Source organism: Vigna angularis, chromosome 6 (assembly GCF_016808095.1).
Source record: "Vigna angularis cultivar LongXiaoDou No.4 chromosome 6, ASM1680809v1, whole genome shotgun sequence".
NCBI classification, from domain to species: Eukaryota; Viridiplantae; Streptophyta; class Magnoliopsida; order Fabales; family Fabaceae; genus Vigna; species Vigna angularis.
The window spans coordinates 27228920-27250766 of record NC_068975.1 but is presented as its reverse complement, the minus strand read 5'-3'; the positions used below and the strand labels follow the sequence as shown (position 1 = coordinate 27250766).

General features: G+C 30.6%; 3 protein-coding genes across 4 annotated transcripts; 1 reads left to right on the top strand and 2 right to left on the bottom strand.

Annotated features, from left to right (window-relative positions):
* The first annotated feature begins 824 nt into the window (after positions 1–824).
* On the top strand, positions 825–4433 carry LOC108346097 (protein EIN4-like). 2 transcript variants are annotated; one of them, XM_052879164.1, is made up of 3 exons: positions 825–1358; positions 1566–2972; positions 3667–4433. In XM_052879164.1, exons 1-3 carry the CDS (start codon positions 1218–1220, stop codon positions 4192–4194), a joined length of 2076 nt encoding a protein of 691 aa, XP_052735124.1. In that variant the 5' UTR covers positions 825–1217; the 3' UTR covers positions 4195–4433. The 2 variants fall into 2 exon arrangements, with proteins under 2 accessions (XP_052735124.1, XP_052735123.1); XM_052879163.1 differs by having other exon boundaries at positions 826–2972.
* Positions 4434–6956: 2523 nt separating this feature from the next.
* Positions 6957–10686, bottom strand: LOC108344320 (protein EIN4). Its single transcript, XM_017582779.2, has 2 exons — positions 8594–10686; positions 6957–7892 (listed from the first exon to the last, which is right to left on the bottom strand). The coding sequence occupies exons 1-2, from the start codon at positions 10343–10345 to the stop codon at positions 7365–7367; spliced, it is 2280 nt and encodes a 759-aa protein (XP_017438268.2). The 5' UTR covers positions 10346–10686; the 3' UTR covers positions 6957–7364.
* A 2185-nt stretch (positions 10687–12871) lies between these two features.
* LOC108344319 (AT-hook motif nuclear-localized protein 20) lies at positions 12872–13534 on the bottom strand. The gene has a single exon (XM_017582778.1). It carries the CDS (start codon positions 13532–13534, stop codon positions 12872–12874), a length of 663 nt encoding a protein of 220 aa, XP_017438267.1.
* Positions 13535–21847: the final 8313 nt, after the last annotated feature.

The following is a 21847-nucleotide window of genomic DNA, read 5'->3' as shown; positions in this document are numbered from 1 at the left end:
AAATATACAAAATATAATATAAATTAAATTAAATATTTAATAAAATATAATTTTTAGGTTTTTTTTTTAGTATTGGATATTGGTATAAATAACATGGTACTCGCATCAATATGTTTATAGTTATTTCCTGTCTATTATCAACTGATGTTAAATATTCTCGAGTATCATTTATTCCTTACATATATTTTATTTGCGAATATTTATAAACACAAATATTTTTGTCATTGGTTTGAAACGTTTGAAAAATATTATCTTTAATTTTTGAAAAGAAAATCTTTTTGAAATTTATAAGATTTTTCAAATTCTTTTGTAATGAAAAGATTCCATTTCTTTTTATGAAAAAAATTCTCATTTTTTGACAGTGCATTTTGCACTCAAAATTAATTTCCCCTTCCTTCACAGTCCTATAATAATAGTGTTGTTGAGGAAGAAGTAACAGGGAATGTTGTACATTGTCCTCCAATTTCTAAAAAAAAGGTGGTCCGAAAGCAAGACGTTATAAAGGTGAAAAAGAACTATCAAAGAATAAGAATAGTTCTGGATTGTGTAAAGGGAATGGACATAACATTGTTACATGCAAGGTAAAGGAACAAAAAGGTTTCTGCAGGTGCAAAACTTTATGGTTGTTTTAATTTTTTATACAGTTTAATTAAATAAATAAATATAACTTTTTTAACTAATACATAAAATAAATTTAAAATCATTAAATTAAATAATTATATCTATTTATTTTTAAATTGTTGTTTCTACTTTGAGTTTTTGAATGCAATTTTGAAGAAGTCAAAATCAATGCATTAAGAAATGTTTGAAATCATGTGTTACAGTAGTAAATAATTGAGTGTCGGATTGATTATGATTATTGCTGGTAAAGGTTGTTTGAGAGAGGAAGGGAGTTTCAGTTCAGTTGAGTAAAGGTGCGTGGGTCCCATCTCTTTCTCTCTGCCTTCGACCAAGTGCAATCTTAAAACCTAAGATTGGATTTTTTGGTGATGGGTGGCATTATTTTATCAATTAATATCATTGACCAAAAGCATACCAGGTCCTGATTTATTCATTGTCTTCTCGATTTCTGACTCCAAATTGTTAGGGTTTTGGGAAATTAAACATAGTTTAGATCTGTTGTAATGCGTGTAGCAATTGTGGTGTCAATTTCCGGTGTATGTTCTTTGGGGATGCTGTAGAAAAAGGAAAATAGTAGCTCTAATTATTTTGTCGCCATGGAAAGAGGACTGCTTCTTTTGTTTTTCTTGCTGTTGGTTATGGTGCTCTCTGTCTTTGCTATCGAAGTGGAATATTCACACTGCAATTGTGATGACGAAGGGCTTTGGAGCATCCACAACGTCTTGGTTTGCCAGAAAGTGAGTGACTTTTTCATTGCCATTGCATATTTTTCCATTCCCCTTGAGCTCCTTTACTTTGTCAGCCGTTCCAATGTCCCCTTTAAATTGGTCTTTCTTCAATTCATTGCGTTCATAGTTCTCTGTGGATTGACCCATTTACTCAATGCCTATACTTACTATGGCCCCCACTCTTTCCGGTTGTTTCTTTCCCTCACTGTTGCTAAGTTTCTCACTGCTCTTGTCTCCTGTGCCACTGCCATTTCCTTTCCCACCCTCATACCTCTTCTGCTGAAAATCAAAGTCAGGGAGCTCTTCTTGAGGCAGAATGTGTTGGAATTGGGCCAGGAGGTTGGGATCATGAAGAAACAGGAGGAAGCTAGTTGGCATGTTAGGATGCTCACCTGTGAGATTAGGAAGTCTCTGGATAAGCATACCATCTTGTATACCACACTTGTTGAGCTTTCCAAGACCTTGGATTTGCACAATTGTGCAGTTTGGATGCCTGATGATGATAGGAGAGAAATGCTTTTGACACATGAGTTGAAATCAAACTCAGCAAGTAGTTTTCACAATTCTATTCCTATTAGTGATCCAGATGTGTTGGACGTAAAGAATAGCAAAGGGGTGTGGATTTTGAGGCCTGATTCGGCACTCGGAGCTGCAAGTAGCGGTGGTGGATCTGGGGATTCAGGTGCCGTGGCAGCCATCCGCATGCCGATACTTCATGTTTCCAATTTCAAAGGAGGGACACCAGAGATGGTTGAGACATCTTATGGTATACTGGTTTTGGTTCTTCCGAATTCAAACTCCAGGTCTTGGACCTCCCATGAAATGGAGATAGTGGAAGTGGTTGCTGATCAGGTTGCTGTGGCCTTGTCTCACGCGTCTGTTCTTGAAGAGTCTCAGCTTATGAGCCAGAAACTTGCAGAGCAAAACCGGGCATTGCAACAGGCCCAGAAGAATGCAATGATGGCCAGGAAGGCAAGGAGCTCGTTTGAGAAAGTTATGAGTCATGGAATGCGGAGGCCGATGCATTCTATCCTGGGTTTGCTTTCACTGTTTCAAGAGGATAATAGTATAAGGCCAGAACAGAAGATTGTTATTGACTCAATTTTCAAAGTTAGCAATGCACTCTCACGATTGATTAATGATGTGATGGAGATTTCCACGAATGACAATGGAAACTTCCGGTTGGAGATGAAACCTTTCAGTCTGCATTCAATGATGAGGGAAGTTTCTTGCACTACCAAGTGTTTGTGTATATATAAGGGCTTTGGTCTTGAAGTTGATGTTGACAAGTCTTTGCCTGATCTGGTCGCTGGTGATGAGGCAAGGTCTTTCCAAGTAATTTTACATATGATTGGCTATTTATTGAACCTTTGTGACAAAGGAACACTCATATTTCAAGTTTATCTTGAAAGTGGTAGTGGAGATAAAGATGATAGAAGTGTTGCAATATGGAGGTCAAACATGCAAAATGACTATGTACATATAAAATTTAATTTTCGAGTAAATGGTATTAGTTCCCAGTCAGATGAATCATTTTCAACAACAAATTATTCTTGTAGAAGGCAGCACAACAATGAACCTAAGGAAGGCCTGAGCTTCAGCATGTGCAAAACAATAGTGCAGGTAGGTGCACCATTTTCTTTTGAAAATTTACAAATCAGTGATCTCTTGTATGTGGCAGTGACATTTAATTTTGCGCAGATTTCTCTCCTGGCATGTTTCAGCTAAGGATATTAGGGTTTCTATCTCATGAGCTGTAATTTATCTCCAGTCTGTTAACAACTATCTTTCTTTGTTATTGACAATCATGGTATCCCTTGGGTCTAGCAACATTTTACAGTCGCTATTTTCCTCTATAACTTTAAGATTTTGTCTTGTTTATCCCATATCTATGATATATTATCCTCTTTTGAGATCTTAACCTAGATTGTGAGAATTTCTAGCATCATAGGCGTCAAGGACAAAATGAATATTGAGATAGCAGAAATGGCTAAGAGAGTCTACTTTTTTCTCCTGTGAGTGATCTATTAGTTAAGCAATTTTAACATGAAAGAGGCTCAAAATTCCCCCATTCGTCAGTTGTATTCTGAGAACAATTAACACTAAATAACATAACGATGAGTCCGTTCATGCATTTTGTCCTGTATATTTTGAACAGTTGGGCCTAAAACCGAATTTTATTTTGTCCTTGCGTACCAGCTTGACTGGGTTGGTTGAGCAGCTTTCAGCGATAAACCAGCTGAGGCATGTTAGTTTTAATGTGGTGTGATTGTTTGTTGTAATTCTGACAGTTGATACAATATGGAACAATATGCAGATGATGCAAGGTAATATTTGGATGTCAACTAACTCTATGGGTGTGACACAAGGAATGACACTTCTTCTCAGGTTTCCGACAGGATCATATCATGGAAGATTCATTCTTGCTACCAAAGATATTTCAAACTCCCAGTTTAGAGGGCTTAAGGTTGTGTTAGCTGATGATGATGATGTAAACAGGACTGTGACCAAGAAGCTGCTTGAGAAACTGGGGTGTCAAGTAACTGCTGTTTCATCAGGATTTGAATGTCTTAGTGCTGTAAGTGCCTCTGGTAACTCCATCAAAATTGTTCTACTGGATCTTCACATGCCCGAAATGGATGGTTTTGAAGTTACAAGAAGGATTCGAAAATTCCAAAGCCGTAATTGGCCCTTGATCGTGGCTGTGACTGCAAGTGCAGAAGAACACATCAAGGAGAAATGTCTACAAGTGGGAATGAATGGACTGATTCAAAAACCTATCCTTCTTCATGAGATAGCAGATGAACTTCGAACAGTCCTGCAACGTGCAGGTGAAAAATTGTGAGAACAAGTTTAGTTATCCCAAATCTGTTAGGTTCCTCAAATTAATCACTACAACATTCTGAAAGAGAACCTGGAATTCTTAACAAACTAAAATATACTAGATAGATAGTAGATACTAGCTTCATCTTGCTAACCATTTTTCTGTTTGATCCTTTGGCCGTATAATGAATTGTGACTTTTTCAAGGCGCATAGAACCTCTTCTCATAATCAAACAGGAAAAAGGACTAAATGCAAAATTCTGAAAGTGCTTACTTTCTTGTGTGTGTGTGTGTGTGTATATATATATAATAATATGAAAAGATGGATGAATGTGAAAAAACTATACATTAGACTAATTTTAGCTTATGTTGTTTGTTAATGTATTGTTGTAATATTAGTTATTCAATAAACTTATAGAAATTAATACGATATTTAAAATTGAGGTGGTATCTTCTGACTGCTCATTTGATCAAATGAACGCATACAAATTAGAAAAGCTTTTTGTTAATTGAATTTTAGATTTCTTGGTTGGTGGATTTTGTCTGTCACTTGATAATAACTAACATTTTTGTAATTATATTTTTAATGCTCATCATATTTTAATTTTTTTTATCATATTTATTAGTTTCATAAATATTAATAGTCATTACACTTTAGAAAAACGTGAAACATTATTTCTCTGATTTAAGATTGTGAGGTTTTGGTATAAGGGGTTTGTTCTGTATACTCATGAGCCATCCACAACTTGATTAATGTATTTAAGAGTAAATTGTACAGATAAAATTTTAATCAACTTTTAATTTGATATGCTACAATAAAATTCAAATTTATACTCTAGAAATTTTAATAATGCGATATGCTGATTTAAAAGTGTCCAATTAATGTAAATTTAGGTATGAAGATCTTCAACTATATTGTGTCATTGTATTAATCACTCTTAATTATGTTAAGATGAATTTTAAAATTTTAGAAAATGTTAAATGTTTTTTTAAATAAATCAATTCAATTTTTTGGTTTGAATAAGACAATTTAATTCCTATTATGTCCAATATTTATTTTCATAATATATATTTAAAGAATCAACATTTTCATTATTAGACTTTATGAAAATTATTAGTAATTGTTAAATTATCAAATATTAATATTAATATTTGATAATTCTAAAAAAATATTAGATGGTATAGAAAGTTTCAAAATGTAAATCATTAATATATACATGTTTTTGAAGTATCTTTGTTGTTCTCAATTCAAAAAAAGTTTAAGCCGATTTCTCATGAAGTTTATATTCAGAATGATAATGGTTTTACCAGTTTATAACTTGTATTATAAATTATAAAGTTTGGTATATTGCTTCTAAAATTGTTGTTCCCTGTTAGATGTTGAGATGTTAACAAATAAAATTAGGAATATTATAAAACAAGAAAAAGAATGATTGAGGACTTCCTCATGTTGATTTAAGATCTTCTAAATTTTTTAACCTTTTTTCTTATCGATTTTTTTTAATATATTTTCATTTCTTTCTTTTGTTTACTTACTTTATTAGGTTTAACTCTTTGCCTTAGACAACTATTTGAATTATTTAATATTATTAGTGAAGTCAATTACCTATAAATATTCTCGTTCCAAACTTTAAATAAGATGGTTTAGTTAATTTTACTTATCCTAATATTATTTAATAAGAAAAACTAAAAAAACATAGGAATTTTAAAAACATCATTTAACCAGTAAATTGAGTCAGAAATTATGAATTATTAGACGTCAGATCAAGCTCTATGAAAATAATATGAAAACAAGATGGTTTAAACTACACTAATATATAAATTAAATTTTAAAAGTTAATCAATCAACAATGACATACTTTGATTATCACATATTTTTTTTTTACAAAGCACTGCCAGTTAAATACTTATCACAAAACATAAACTCCCAACATTTACCATATACAAACTGTTTAAATAATAAAAATTTAAAATTTGATGCAAGTTTGTAACATATAATTTTGTAATTTATATAACAATTTTATACAATCTAATATAAATTTATAATTTTATACAATTTAAGTACATAAAATTGTATTATATTATTATATTAAACCATTTTCAATTAATCATATTTTAAAGTGTTGATTCAATGTATTCCTTAAATATTTATATTCTCATATTATTATTAATCTAATTACTTATTTAATAATTTCATCTTACATCATCTTATTATTTTAAATTATTTGATTATTTTTTCTCACTTACAAGAAAATTGATCAAACTAGTTATGGTATTTTTATAAGCATGTATAAATTTTATGGTATTTTTTATAAGCATATTTCTAGAATAGTTTCTTATAAATGTCAACGTATAAAAATAATAAATACATCAAAGTAAATCAAATCTCAAATAAATTATATAAGTGAGAGACAATAACAAGAACTAAATAAGGATAATCTTAAAAATTGATTTTAAACATTAATTTCATTCATTTTTATGTTAAATAATATTATAAATCAGAAGAGTTAACAGTACAATATAAATTGAATTTTACATTAAAATTCAAACTTCTACACTTAAATAATATGAATTTTAAAACAAAAGAAAAATAGAATGAAGTTTTCATATTAGTAATATTTAAGTACAGAAAATAGAATTTTAATGTAACATGTCAAATTAAAAGTTGATTATGAAGATTTTTTTTTTGTGATTTAATTTTCAATTGTACAAGTTCTTTTTTCTTGATTTCATACAAAAATTTCAAAAGCCTTCTATGCTTAAAATATCAATTGCACATGATCATCAAATATAATCAACTAGCAAGAAACTATACATATGCTGGTCTCGAATGTTTAAACACTATAATTTGTGCATCTTCATTGAATAACTAATATCACAAAACATGTTCTCAATTGCGCGACATAGTATGCCAGAAAAGCACTAATATGTCACATTCTTCCATCTTTTCATAAACAAATGCATAAAACCATAGGCACTTTCAGGGTTTTGCATCGTCCTTTCTGATGATGGGTAGCAGTTCTATACACATTGTTTGAAAGCCATAATTCATTTTTGGGAATAAAGATTAATCAGTAAAATGGTTAGTAAAATGGATGTAGTATCTACTATATTTAGTTTAAGAACTCCAGGTTCATGTCAAAAGTCATGAATTTTGAGGAACCTAAAAAGTTGATGCATTTAAGATTGTTTTCACAAATTTTCACCTGTACGTTGTAGGACAGCTCTAAGTTCATCTGCAATCTCATGGAGGAGGATAGGTTTTCGAATGAATCCATTCATTCCCACCTGTAGGCATCTCTCCTTGATGTGCTCTTCTGCACTAGCAGTGAAAGCTATGATCAAGGGCCAATTATGGCTTTGTAATTTCCTAATCCTTTTTGCAACTTCAAAACCATCCATTTCAGGCATGTGAAGATCTAACAGAATAATTTTGAACAAGTTACCAGAGGCACTGATTGCACCAAGACATTCAAATCCTGATGAAACAGCAGTTACTTGACACCCCAGTTTCTCAAGAAGCTTCTTGGTCACGGTCCTGTTTACATCATCATCATCAGCTAACACAATCTTAAGCCCTTTAAACTGGGAGTTTGATAAATCTTTAGGAGCAAGAATGAATCTTCCATGTGATGATCCTGACTGAAACTTGAGCAGAAGCGTCATTCCTTGTGTCAAACCCATAGTGTTAGTTGATATCCAAATATTACCTTGCATCATCTGCATATGATTCCATATTGTATCAACTGTCAGAATTACAGAAAACAATCACACCACATTAAAACTAAACCTACTTCAGTCGGTTTACCGCTAAAAGCTGCTCAACCAACCCACAGTCAAGCTGGCAGGCAAGGACAAAACAAAATGCATGAAGCGCTTATTGTTTTGAATATATTTAGTATTTATTGTTCTCATAATAAAACTGAGGAATGGGGGAAATTCTAGTCTCTTTCACGTTAAAATTATAGAACAAATAGATCCCACAGTAGAAAAAAGCAGACCTTCTTAGTCCTTTTTGTTATTTCAATATTTTTCCCCAAATCCTATGATGCTTGAAACTAGACCAAATAGGAGCTTTGTATGTGAAGGCTATTTCTTATTCCTAAAAATGACCTCTCACACTTAAAAAGTCTAATTTTAATTCATCATATGTTCTCGATATCAACTCCTCAATGCATCAGTCACCAACTCAACATTGAGGGTTCAACCCTAAAATCATCTTCTAAGCATAAAATGTGATGCTGAGGTTTACAGCCAACACAATTCAGAAAATTAATGGAGCAGCACAGAATTTCTCAAAAGGGGGGGAAATAGAGCTCTTTAATAAACAGTAAAAACATAAATGTAGGAATAATTCATATAACTACAAATCACTGACAGAAAGTGATATTGAAATTTTCTGAAGAGAATGATGCACCTACCTGCACCAGTGTTTTGCACATGCTGAAGCTGAGGACTTCCTTAGATTCATTGTTGAAGTGCCCTTTAACATTACAATTTGTTGTTGAAAATGTTTCATCTGCCTGGGAACTGATACCATTTATATGAAAACTAAATCTTATATGTACATAAGCATTTTGCATGCTTGATCTCCATTTTCCAATATTTTTATCACCTTTATCTCCACTATCACTTTCAAGATAAACTTGAAATACGAGAGTCCCTCTGTCATATATGTTCAATAAATAGCCAATCATATGTAAAATTACTTGGAAAGACCTTGCCTCATCACCAATAACCAGATCAGGCAAAGACTTGTCTACATCAACTTCAAGACCAAAGCCTTTATATATACACAAACACTTGGTAGTGCAAGAAACTTCCCTCATCATTGAATGCAGATTGAAAGGTTTCATCTCCAACTGGAAGGTCCCATTGTCATTTGCAGAGATCTCCATCACATCGTTAATCAATCGTGATAGGGCATTGCTAACTTTGAAAATTGAGTCAATAACAATCTTCTGTTCTGGCCTTATATTATCCTCTTGAAACATTGAAAGCAAGCCCAGGATTGAATGCATTGGCCTCCGCATTGCATGACTCATAACTTTCTCAAACGAACTCCTAGCCTTCCTGGCCATCATTGCATTCTTCTGAGCCTGTTGTAATGCCCGGTTTTGCTCTGCAAGTTTCTGGCTCATAAGCTGAGACTCTTCAAGAACAGACGCGTGAGACAAGGCCACAGCAACCTGATCAGCAACCACTTCCACTATCTCCATTTCATGGGAGGTCCAAGTCCTGGAGTTTGAATATGGAAGAACCAAAACCAGTATGGCATAAGCCGTTTCAACTAACTCTGGTGTTCCTCCTTTGAAATTGGAAACATGAAGTATGGGCATGCGAATGGCTGCCACGGCACCTGAATCCCCAGATCCACCACCACTACTTGCAGCTCCTAGTTTCGAATCAGGCCTCAAAATCCAAACGCCATTGCTCTTCTTTATGTCCAACACATCCGGATCACTAATAGGAATAGAATTGTGAAAACTACTTGCTGAGTTTGGTTTCAACTCATGTGTCAAGAGCATTTCCTTCCTATCATCATCAGGCATCCAAACTGCACAATTGTGCAAATCCAAGGCCTTGGAAAGCTCAACAAGTGTGGTATACAAGATGGTATGCTTATCCAGAGACTTCCTAATCTCACAGGTGAGCATCCTAACATGCCAACTAGCTTCCTCCTGTTTCTTCATAATCCCAACCTCCTGGCCCAATTCCAACACATTCTGCCTCAAGAAGAGCTCCCTGACTTTGATTTTCAGCAGAAGAGGTATGAGGGTGGGAAAGGAAATGGCAGTGGCACAGGAGACAAGAGCAGTGAGGAACTTAGCAACAGTGAGGGAAAGAAACAACCGGAACGAGTGGGGGCCGTAGTAAGTATAGGCATTAAGTAAATGGGTTGATCCACAGAGAACTATGAACGCAATGAATTGAAGGAAGACCAATTTAAAGGGTACATTGGAGCGACTGACAAAGTAAAGGAGCTCAAGGGGAATGGAAAAATATGCAATGGCGATGAAAAAGTCGCTCACTTTCTGGCAAACCAGGACGTTGTGGATGCTCCAAAACCCTTCCTCATCACAATTGCACTGTGAATATTCCACATCCATGGCAAAGGCAGAAAGCACCATGACCAACAGCAGCAACAACAAAAGAAGCAGCCCTTTTTCCATGGCAACGAAAAACTAGTGCTACTTTTTTCCTTTTCTAAACCATTCCCCAGAGTTAACCAACAGCTCAAATTAACATCACAATTGGCACACACATTACAACAGATTTAAACTAAGCTTAATTTCCCAAAACCCTAACAATTTTTAGCCAGAAATCGAGAAGATAAAGAATAAATAATTGTTGTGCTTTCGGGGAATTAGCAAGAACGAAGAAAGAATGAATATTTTGGTTTGAACTTGGAAGGGAAGAACCTGCTTGTGAGCACAGGAAGCGAGAGTGAGAGAAGTGTGTGGGACCCACGCAGCTATACATGAACCGAACCGAGACTACCTTGCTTTGCTCACACACCTTTACGTGTAATAATAAATGTCATTATGATCTGCCACAAAATTAATTACTAGAATAACATATTCGAAAGATTTCATAGTATCCATTGTAATCTTATCTTTATTATTATAAGATATCTTAAACCAGTAAAAATAAATAATTTAATAACTTTAATAATTGGTCAAATTAATCTTTATTATTTCCTAATTTGACCAAAAGAAAAAACTAGAGTTCTCATCGCTCATGAATACAAAACATAAAAAAGAAAAAATTCTTGGTTATGTTAACCAAAAGTTCAGACAATAAGCTAGAGTTAAATTCCTTTTTAAAATGAATTAAAATATTAAATTGATATATTCAAACTGAACTCGGGATAGTTTCATCAATCAATCTTGAAAAAAACTAAATTATAAAATAATATTAGATTAATACTTTCAACATTATGTATTATATGAAAATTAAAATTGATAAACAAAAACAATGTTAAAAGCCATAAAATTTGATGTTACGAGAATAGTACTATGACTTTTTTAATCTTTTGTAGTAAATGATTTTCAAGAAGAATTAATGGGAGATTCAATATTAATAAATTATAAATAAATTATAGGATATTATTTTTAACTAAAATATTTACTACAATATGTCTTTTTATTTATATCTTAGTTATTTTATTTATTTTATCAATTTTTAACTTATCTTATTTATTAATTATTATTATTATATATATATATTTGTTAATTATGTCAAACACTTTCGTTTTTATTAACATAATGTTGGGTTCTCGTAACATTTCAGATTATATATTCCAGATTATATAGAAGTATATAATATAATAAGTCCACATTTAAATAAATAAAAGAGAATAGTTAGAGTAGACGGTAAATAAGGTAGTTAATCTTACAGTCATCCCAAAATGAGTAGTAATTTAAAACTTAAAGATACTAGAGTATTTCAAAATAATAAGAACAACTAAGAGTCCTAACTAAACTAAGCAGCAACATCATCCTCCAAAGCCTGCTCCAGAGGCACCTCATTCACCTCTATTCACATCCAAGTGGATGATCATTGCAAAAGAAAAGTATACCCAAGCAAAACACAAACACAGAAGCAAGGGTGAACTAGATATAAAAATCATGTTATAACATTCACACACAATATGCAAATAAGACAGATATATTAGACTATACAAACATGACTTGTTGCACCTAAACTTGACTCGTCCGGACTTAGAATGATTGTCGAACTATGGCGGGTCATGCACTCGTGGTGGCCTCTACTGCTTTGCAAAGTCGTTGTTAATGGATTTCACTCTACCACACTCACGAGGTTAGTCCGTTATGACTCACCTTGAACCATACTGAAAGCACCCAAGACTAGGACCTCCTGCTACTCCTCACCACATGGATCAATCCTCTCTACTTGAGAATGAAAGACCATTGGAGCGTTAGGAAAACCTCCAAAACTGAGCTACCATGCAAATCATTCTAAACATTAAGGGCACCACCATGAATCTCCTCCTTGCAGATCATGGAATTACGTCCAACATTATAGGGCACCACCGTGTAATCTCCCTTTGAGATCCATGGAATTAGGTCAATTAATCATACTTTTAAAACCACGTACTTTCAATTACCAAACAATGATCATATTTATATTTATTGAAGTAGATAAAATTTTAAAATTTATCTTTAAATTGCACAAATATTCTTAAAATCCCACAAGAATCTCATCATAACTTGTAAAAATAGATTTTTTTATTTTTTTTTACATTTATTGGTGTAAACTTTGTATTTTCTTCATTGCATCGTATCATTTATTATATATGAACTCCTCGTCATCGAACACTTAAATAATTATCTAAAGTTTTAGTTCTAAATGTAGTTATGCTAATACAATAATAACAATTTACGCAAAAACATTTCCTATTTATTTTTTCACTGGTATATTGCACATATATATCATACATATTTTTTTCCAAACTAAAAAAACATGGAAAAGAAGCAAAACGATTAGACCGAACATCACAAACATATTGGCATAACTAAATTAAAATCAAAACAAAATGATATAATTAAAAAGTTGTCTGCATAATTATACAAAAATAAATAGGTCCATGTAATTGAATTGTTTAAAGTATCACACCAAACTTCCATGAAGTTGAAGTTGGTGACCTAGCCGGAGCAAGGTTGAATCATCATCATCTATGGCAGATTTGAAGGACAAAAATTGTTATGATGTTGATGATTAGAGGATGAAGCCTCTTCGCCACCCTCAAGCACAAAGGGTAATCTGTCAAATGCAGCATTAGAAAACGCAGCCAAAACAATGAAAACTCTTCCTGATGCCACCAACGGACCTACCACTTTGCCTCCGACAACTTGTCCCTTAGCACCGGCCAGATAAACCGACAACGTAGGCGGTGTTGCTCCGGGCAAAAACGAACCTTTCAACGATAGTATCTGCAACTGACCTTCCAGTGTCATGATGGTGTCAGGGATCAACGACTGCTGGAGAGTCACATTCCTAATGCTCCCAATGGCGCTCAGAACACAAAAACCTCGTTTTTTCCTTCGAGCAAACTGGACCAAGTTATCGATGATGTCTGTTCCACTTGCTATCTCGATCATGTGACTTTCGATAAGATTATGGGTGTCTCGGCTCCTGACCGATGCTGGTTTGGGCTTGTTCTTGGAGCCTAGAGGGCGACCCCTGGGCTTACCCATGGTGGACATGTTCGTAGCTTTTTCTGATGTTGGATCGTCTTTCTTTTGTTTCAGAGATGTTTCTGATACGACGGCGTTTGTGGAGGAGCTTGGTTCTGGATTTTGTATGGAGGAAGATGATGAGGTGCGAAGGTTTTGCATGTTATTTGTTGATGAGGTCTAAGAAAAATAGAGTTGTTGACACAATTACACATATGGGTGGTGGGTGTAGTTATGGTTTGAAACTGAAAATTAAAGAAGAGATGAGACTAATTAATAAGCCTTTATGTTTTGGTTTTTGAAGTAGAGAGTTAAGCGTGTTGTAACGTACATGGCATGTAGACAAACACCATTTATTTTATTTTGTTTTCATTACTCATCTATCATTTAAGCCTTCTCTCAAAATTTAAATATCATTCAATTTTATCCCGATATCAATAAAGCATTATATTTTTAAAATTATTTTACATATAAATGTAACATCTCAAATTAAATATTAAAGAATAAATCATTACTAAATATATAATATGCATCTCCCTTTATCTTTAAAAATTAAATCCTCTTATCTTTTAGACGTGTGTAGGAATAACTAAATTTAATTTTATTGAGGTTGAATGTAATGTATATAAATTCTTTATAGTTATTTCTATGAATATAATATTTTTTATTATTCTTATGTTTTATCTTTTTTTATTCATATTTATGTTATTTAGATGGTGTTTAATCATTGAAAAATGTTTTGGAACTTAAACATAAATAAGACAACTAATTAGTATTTTTACATAAAGATTTAGAACTTGTCTCTAAAGGATTAGGATTTATATTTTTATTATGAGAGTGTTTGAGTATGTTAGAAATATATTACGTAGATGATTGCATAGAGTTTTGATCATGAAGTCGAGTTTCAGTGAGTCTCTCCTCGGATCATTTTATAACTCTCATATTTAATAACTTTATATGTTTCAACTCGTTAAATAAATAAATATTCATATTCACAATTTAAATTAGTATGTAATGTTAGTTAGTTAAACAAACACAAATTCTTTAATAAACGATACTTGAACATCTTTACTAATGGTACGATTCAATAATACTTGCCAAGGAGTTAACATGTAAAAAGATAAACCTTATTGTTATAAGTTTTATGGCATATTCTAATCTTCAAACAAATGAACGATGAAGCCAAACATCCAAATAAGAGAAGAAAAAAAAGTTTAAAATAGTTTTTATAAATGATTTTAAAAAACTCAATTAATAAAAATCTCTATTTATAATATAACTTTTTATTAATAAAATAATTAAGTGTCATCTTTTAATGTGACTATTACTTTTTATTATTTTAAACCTTGCAATAAATTACTTATAAAATCAAAATTAATAATAGTTAAAATAAATTTATAATTAATCATGGTTAACTTTATTGTGAATCTTAACTCAAATAAACACAAAGTGGAAAAATATTTTCTTAACAATTTTGTAAGATAATCATATTTTCGGAGTATAGCTAGTTACTAAGGTATTCATTAGCTTTGTTGGTGATTTGTGACCACCTTTTTTTCAACTCATTCACAAAATTGAAATTCGATATTTTGTATCATCCTCGATTTAGTTTATTTTTTATAAGAGAATTGGAGAAGGGTTGGATTTTTAAAAATTTAAATTTAATTGGATTGAAATTAAATTCAATCTATATTTTATAAAAGAATTAATTTAAAGTTTTGTAGACCCAAATCTAAATTGTTGAATTCTAAATATAAATCAATATTTTTTTAAATAAAATAGTTTGGATGATTGGTTTTTAAAATTGATGTTTTCCCAGACCAATTTTAAATCTGAAATAGTTTAAAATTATTATATATTTCAAAAATAAGTTTTCGAATTTTTATAAAATATGCAATTAAATATCTTTTTTTTATATTTGATAGGGATATTTCCATTCTAGAGATTATAGATAAACATAGAGAATTTTCAAAACATATTTTGAAAATTGTTTCAGTTAAATTGGGACAAGGATGTCGTCTAACTGTTGCTCATGCGCCTTGCTCATTGTTCTTCTTAACTGATGGGTTTATGGGAGGTGACCCGTATAATACACTCCGAAAGTCAAAACTGTATCCAATCGGTCGATTATAAACTTATAGTAACAAAAATGACAAAATCTTTTTATATATGTTATAAATTTTTTAAAATGCCGAATATATAAAATATAATCAAAATAAAAAATATTTTTATTTATATACTAATTTATATATGTGAAAAAAAAGCTCCACCACTTAGATAAAGTCATGAATTTAAAATTCGAGTTGTATAGAACCGCTGATTTTAAATATATGTTGATACCACATAACATAAACTTTACATCGTGGATCTTAAATAAAACACTGAACACTATGAATAAAAAAATGTTTTTGAAAATATATATTTTTATCCACAACTAAATAAAATCATTAATTAGAGTCTAAGTATCTCGAAATCTATAACGTATTGCGTGAACTCTGCCTTAGTCGTATCAATTATTTGATGAACATTTAAAATTCAAAATTGTATTATTCAAACCGAGTTGAAGTCAACACATAATAGATTATTATGCATTGGTCAAAATGGATTATGCATGTTCAATGAATCATAGTGTTTCAGTCAAATTGTTTAAGTACACGTGTTAAACGAGTTAAAATTTATTAGAGCTGTCAAAACGGGCCACCTGATCCGACCCGATCCGACCCACTACGGGTTGGTCACTTAGTGAGTCAACCCAACCCGGCTCATTTATTAGCAAGCCAGAAAAATTTGAATCCGGTTCGACCCATCACGGGTTGGTGGGTAAACGGGTTGGCTCACTAGCTCACTTAATTACATTTTTTTTAAATAAAAAAAATTACAAACTTTCTATAATACAAATCTAAACAAATTTCACTCCCAAATTTCACTTCCAGGTGTTTAATTAATTTTGAAAATAAGAAACTTAAATAATTTTTTCAAGCAAAAACAAAATAATAAATATTTTTTTATAAAATTAAAATTAATTTTTAATAAAATAAAATTAGGTAGGTGGGTTGGTGGGCCAACCCGGCCCACCACGGGTTCAACCCGCATGAGCCGGGTTGAAATCTGACCCACATAAAAAAAATACAATTTTTTCTAACCCAACCCGATTCAAACCCGTGGTGGGCCGGACTGGCTCGCGAGTTATGACCCATTTTGACAACTCTAAAATTTATAAGTTAATTCTCAATGGTAATTGTTAAATATTATGCCAAACAATTTGATTGTAATTGTAATTAATTTTTAATTTATTGTCATCTTAAATTCCATAATTATATGTATTTTTATGTAACTATCAATTTCATGCTTTAATTTATTTCAAATAATTTATTATATTAAAAATTAGAATAACATTGTTGAAAAAATCACTTTTGTGATTGATTTTAAATAAAACGATGTTTGTGATTAATTTTTTCAAATAAAATAATGGTTCATAAATATATGCATATTGTGATAATTTTTACTTTATAAAATTAAAATTTCCATTAAATAATAATCAAAATAGAGACACAATCAAATTTGTTTGACCACTGAGATTCCATTAACGAATCAACTCATTGTACTTTCATTATTCAATCATAAAAATTATCTACTAGAACTTTTGCAACATTTATAACTAGCGTATAAATTCAATTAATAATAGTTAAATATACTTTTAATTTTTATTTAATACTAATCCCTAATATTCTACAAATATTTCTTTATTTTAATGTTGTTTTCTAGTAAAATATACCATCATTCAACTATTTTGTTGTCTTTATATATTTTATTGGGATACTAAATGTGTAAAAAATACTACAATTCGGAACTTTTCAGCTTAAAGGCCAAACTCATCATTCAAAATATATAATTGTTAAATTGGATATACATTGAATATTTTAACAAACACTTTATACATTGAATATTTTCACTGTTTTAAGCGACTATCGACTCTAATTTACTCTTTCAAATACCAGAACTACGACATTTATCTTTAAAATAAATATGGATTTTTTATTTTAAATAATGACAATGGTTGGTCCAAAGTATGTGGTTGTAGGCATGAATGTATCATGTAATTATTTTGTATCATATTTAATTTTAATAGAGTTTGATTGATTAATTAATTTGTATTTATGAATTTTTATTTTTCATATTTGATTTTAATCACTAGTGCATAATTGGGTTTTAACGTCATCCCGTAGACGTTGGATCACAAAATAACCAACGTAAATTATTGACAGGTGACATTTTCGTAAATAAGGAGGCATATAGACGTCTGTTAGGCGGGGTCCCGACGTCTATAATATTATAGACGTCGGGACCCCGTTAACAGACGTCTATATGCCTGACAGGTAGGTGAAAAGTCATTTTTTTCAACCTTAGAGACGTCCGATCCTGCCACCCCGTCATCTATATTCGATTATAGACGTCGGTGTCCCTCCCAACGGACGTGTATATGTCTGACAGGTAGATGAAAAGTTATTTTTTTCCGCAGTGAGACGTCAGATCATGCCATCCAACGTCTAAATGGCCTGATGAAAAGTTGTTTTGGGCGTCATATTAGTGAGGGCCCCGACGTCTAGGCCAGAATAGATGTCGGTTCAATTGGGGAGCACCACTTCATCAAATCCGCTGTTACGAGCACCACTTCATCGTCTTCCTTCTCGTCTTTTCTCTCCGCGACATTGCTTTTCCAGGTGCGTTTTTGTCTCTTTTGAACCGTTTAAACGTACTTTTATTCCAATTATATTAGTCTTTGCTTGATTATCTTTCACTTGAACCGATTAAAATGAGTTTTTGTTGTGTTTTGGTGCAGTTTTTCTCGTGTCTTTGGGTAGCGTTGTACCACATTCTCTCTTTTGCTTCTTTTTATTTTATTTTTTTCAATACAGAAGTCCACGTTAATATAGTTTTTTATACTTTAATATATTTTAAAAGTAAAAGAAAACTTTTTTGTTTTCATAATTGAAAATTTTAATTTAAATACATCATATGATGTCACCATTTTGCAATAATTTCTTTATAATTCTTTAATATTAAAGTTTAACGATATTTTTTTTTTTGAATTGAGGAGGAAATATAAATTAAGAAAGAAAGTGAAAAGAAGAACTATTTAGATTTAGTAAAGAAAAGAAGAAGAAGATATAACTAGAATATTTTTAATTGATTTGATAAAAAATAATAATAGTAAACTGATTAGATAATACTAATAAAAACACATTACGTAAGTTTTTATTATAATAAAAATTAATAAAATGGTTAGGATTAATAAAACGAACAAATAAAAAACGATTAAAATTAAAAAAAATGACAATTTAAATAGTAAAATTATTAAAATAATTATTTTAGTTTAGAAAAAATTTGTTGAAAAGGTAAAATTAAAAAAAAATGAAAAAAAGAAATCAGATATATATATATATATATATATATATATATATATATATATATAGATAATAATTTATCAAAATACCTTTAGTTAAAATTTAATGATAAGCATGAATAAAAGTTTAAAATATTTTAATTATGAAATAAAAAATAATCTTAAAAACTAAAATTTAATTTATTCAAGTAATTAGTTGTAAATAACGCGTATAACTTTTTTCACAATCCAATTTGGAATAAATAAAATATAATAAACTAACTTAAAAATTAATTGATTAAATTTTAGAAATTTTCATACAATTAATTATTAAATAGTAAAATTTTAAATTTTAAAATTATTTATTTTCTTAATAATTATAATAAAAATAAAGATTTAACTATATTTTATTTAAACCTAATTGCCAATCCATTACATTTTGTGTTTGACCTATTAATTGTGTTTTTGGTTTTTACGTACGTTTTAACATAAACAATTATACTGTAAATATTTAATTAATATTTACGCTTATAATTAAATATCTTTACATATTATCGCAATAAATCAATAGCCAAAAATTCATTTTATTTATTGGGATTTACATCCCATTTTTTTTAAATTTGTTGTGTCTTAATTCATTTCTTAATTAAGTTTCGCTCTCAAAAACCAAACACAGTATAGTAGAATAATGATGCTAATCTCTCCCTTCACTTCTCCATGCTCACTTTCTTTAGCAAAAGCCAATCTCTGAAACCTTATAATTTTTGAACACATATTGACCATAACAGTAAAAGCACGTCTACATATAGTAAGTTACAACATACCTCCGTCACATGAGATTAGGCCTTTTTAACTGGTGGTGTGATAGCGTCTAATCATGATTCTGATATTATGATTCTGATATTATGTTAGAACTAAACTTTAAATCTAATTCAATTCTATAAAATCGGTTTGTAAAATGAGGTTTTGATATCATGTTAGAAGTGGACTTTAAACCTAACTTAATTCTACAAAATCGGTTTGTAGAATGAGGTTTGCATCTACTTATTCATTAAGAATTGATTTTATCTTTAGTTACGATACTTCTAACATCTTTAACTACGACTTATCCAGGAAGTTACATCGCATAATTATGTTTTCTTTACTTTATGTTCTTTAATTAGGAGGAGTGTGTCGGAAAAAAGATTATTCGAAAGCTTGATCTTTGAACCTTTTAAATCACTATAAATACCTCTCTCACTTTCATACGTTCCTCACAACTACACTAGCTTACTTTCTGTTTCCATACAATGGCAAGTGTTCAGGTAATTAACCCAGAATCCTTCATGCATGTTGTGAGATTCATTGCTAAACTTAGAGCTTAATCAGCTGATCAAAACCAGATTTTTTTTATGTGTGATTGAGTTGCCATGTCTGATTATGTGACGTTCCATTTGAATTTGGCTAGAAAACCTTTTGAACTGAAATGGGATCTTGCAGGATGTTCCAAAAACGTTGAAAGAAACTGAAACAACCGAGAAGGATGTAAAGACAAGAATCCGAGGAAAAACAGGCATTGAGGTTACAGCCTCCGAAGCAGAATTGCAAGAAGCAAAAAATGCTGCTGCTGCTGTCACTGTTATTGTTGAGAGAAGCAAGGAAGTGGTGATAGAGAAGAGAGAGGAAAAGGAAAAGGCGAGAGAAGTTATAATAGAAGATCCAACTACAGCAGCAGAAGATGAGAAGCTGAAGCATAATTAAAGTGAAATTAAGAAAGAATTTTATGTGTCTTAATTACTTTTGAAGTATACTGCTTTCTCTTTCACACTTGTTTGATGCAAAAATAATTATATTTTTATCTCCCTTGTCAGTATAAACTCATTGAGTGCTACTCTACTACTAACTCGGCCATCACAGAAAAACTTATCATACAATACAAAATGAAGACCAAAAACTTCTATAAACTCATCAATGAAGAAGCCCTTTTTCAGGACCATTATGTGCCGTTAATGAAATGGAATGAACAAACATAATATAATACTAGATGTTAAATTTAACTCAACTTTATTATATAAAACAAAATTTGTATTTTGATATATATACTTTAAATTAACTTTTATCTCTAATGTCTAAGAATTTTTCACATAAAATGAAAACATAGTTTATAAGTCACAAAGTTAAGTTTACATATATTCCAAAAAAAAATATACATTTTGAGAGAGCTTAACATCCATTTGTTCGCTACAACAAAGTTTCAAAATTTTAATCTTAAAAGTTTTAAAAGTTATGTAAAATATTATTTATAATAAAATGTTATTTTTCCTAGTAAAAATATTATATAGAATATTTTTCATGTGATAACATGTCATTTGAAGAAAAACATTTTATATGACTTCGGTATAGTAAATAAATAAAATACGTTGCATTTGTTACAGTTTTTTTCTTTTTATTTATTGTACATTTTTTTTTTTATGAATTGGAACAACCTCATTATTCCTTAAATATATTTATTTTACTAATATATATATATATATATATATATATATATATATATATATATATATATATATATATATTTAAGCCTAACATTATAAACAATGTGAGAGGAAGATGAAAAATGAGTTTAGGGATGGAGTAATCAATAATGACTTACAATCTTTCAGAATGCAATCTAAATCGTTTTCTTAGGCAATTTTTTCCTAATATTTTATGAACACAATTATTGCATCCTTTCCCTGTCAATTGATATTTGACTGTAAGAAAGAAAAGATGACTATCTTTTTCGAAAGATGAGAAATTATGAATGAACCTTTTGTTTTTTATTACTCATAATTTAAGAATTAAAATAAAGTTCAATTGAAGGATTTTTTTTTTTTTTACAAAAGTTATTACAATGGAATTAAAACTAATTTTAAAGCGTTTGCTTTCTCTTAAGGTGAAAAACACAAACTAAATTTTATAAAATAAATCAAAAGTACGAATTATTTTAAGAACAAAGATATTTATAAATTTTAATATAGCATATATTAGCGTTTTATCTTTCAAGGAGTGAGTTATATTATTTTTATTTGAAGGATCAATTAGAAATTTAAAATTTTAATTATAAAAATACT

Bases quoted from the DNA above. Each gene is read 5' to 3' on its own strand.
- LOC108346097 (XM_052879163.1), top strand. From the start codon at position 1,218: ATGGAAAGAGGACTGCTTCTTTTGTTTTTCTTGCTGTTGGTTATGGTG. The intron at 2,973-3,666 runs GTAGGTGCACCA...AACAATATGCAG, and splicing joins TGTGCAAAACAATAGTGCAG to ATGATGCAAGGTAATATTTG.
- LOC108344320 (XM_017582779.2), bottom strand. From the start codon at position 10,345: ATGGAAAAAGGGCTGCTTCTTTTGTTGTTGCTGCTGTTGGTCATGGTG. The intron at 7,893-8,593 runs GTAGGTGCATCA...AATCATATGCAG, and splicing joins TGTGCAAAACACTGGTGCAG to ATGATGCAAGGTAATATTTG.
- LOC108344319 (XM_017582778.1), bottom strand. From the start codon at position 13,534: ATGCAAAACCTTCGCACCTCATCATCTTCCTCCATACAAAATCCAGAA.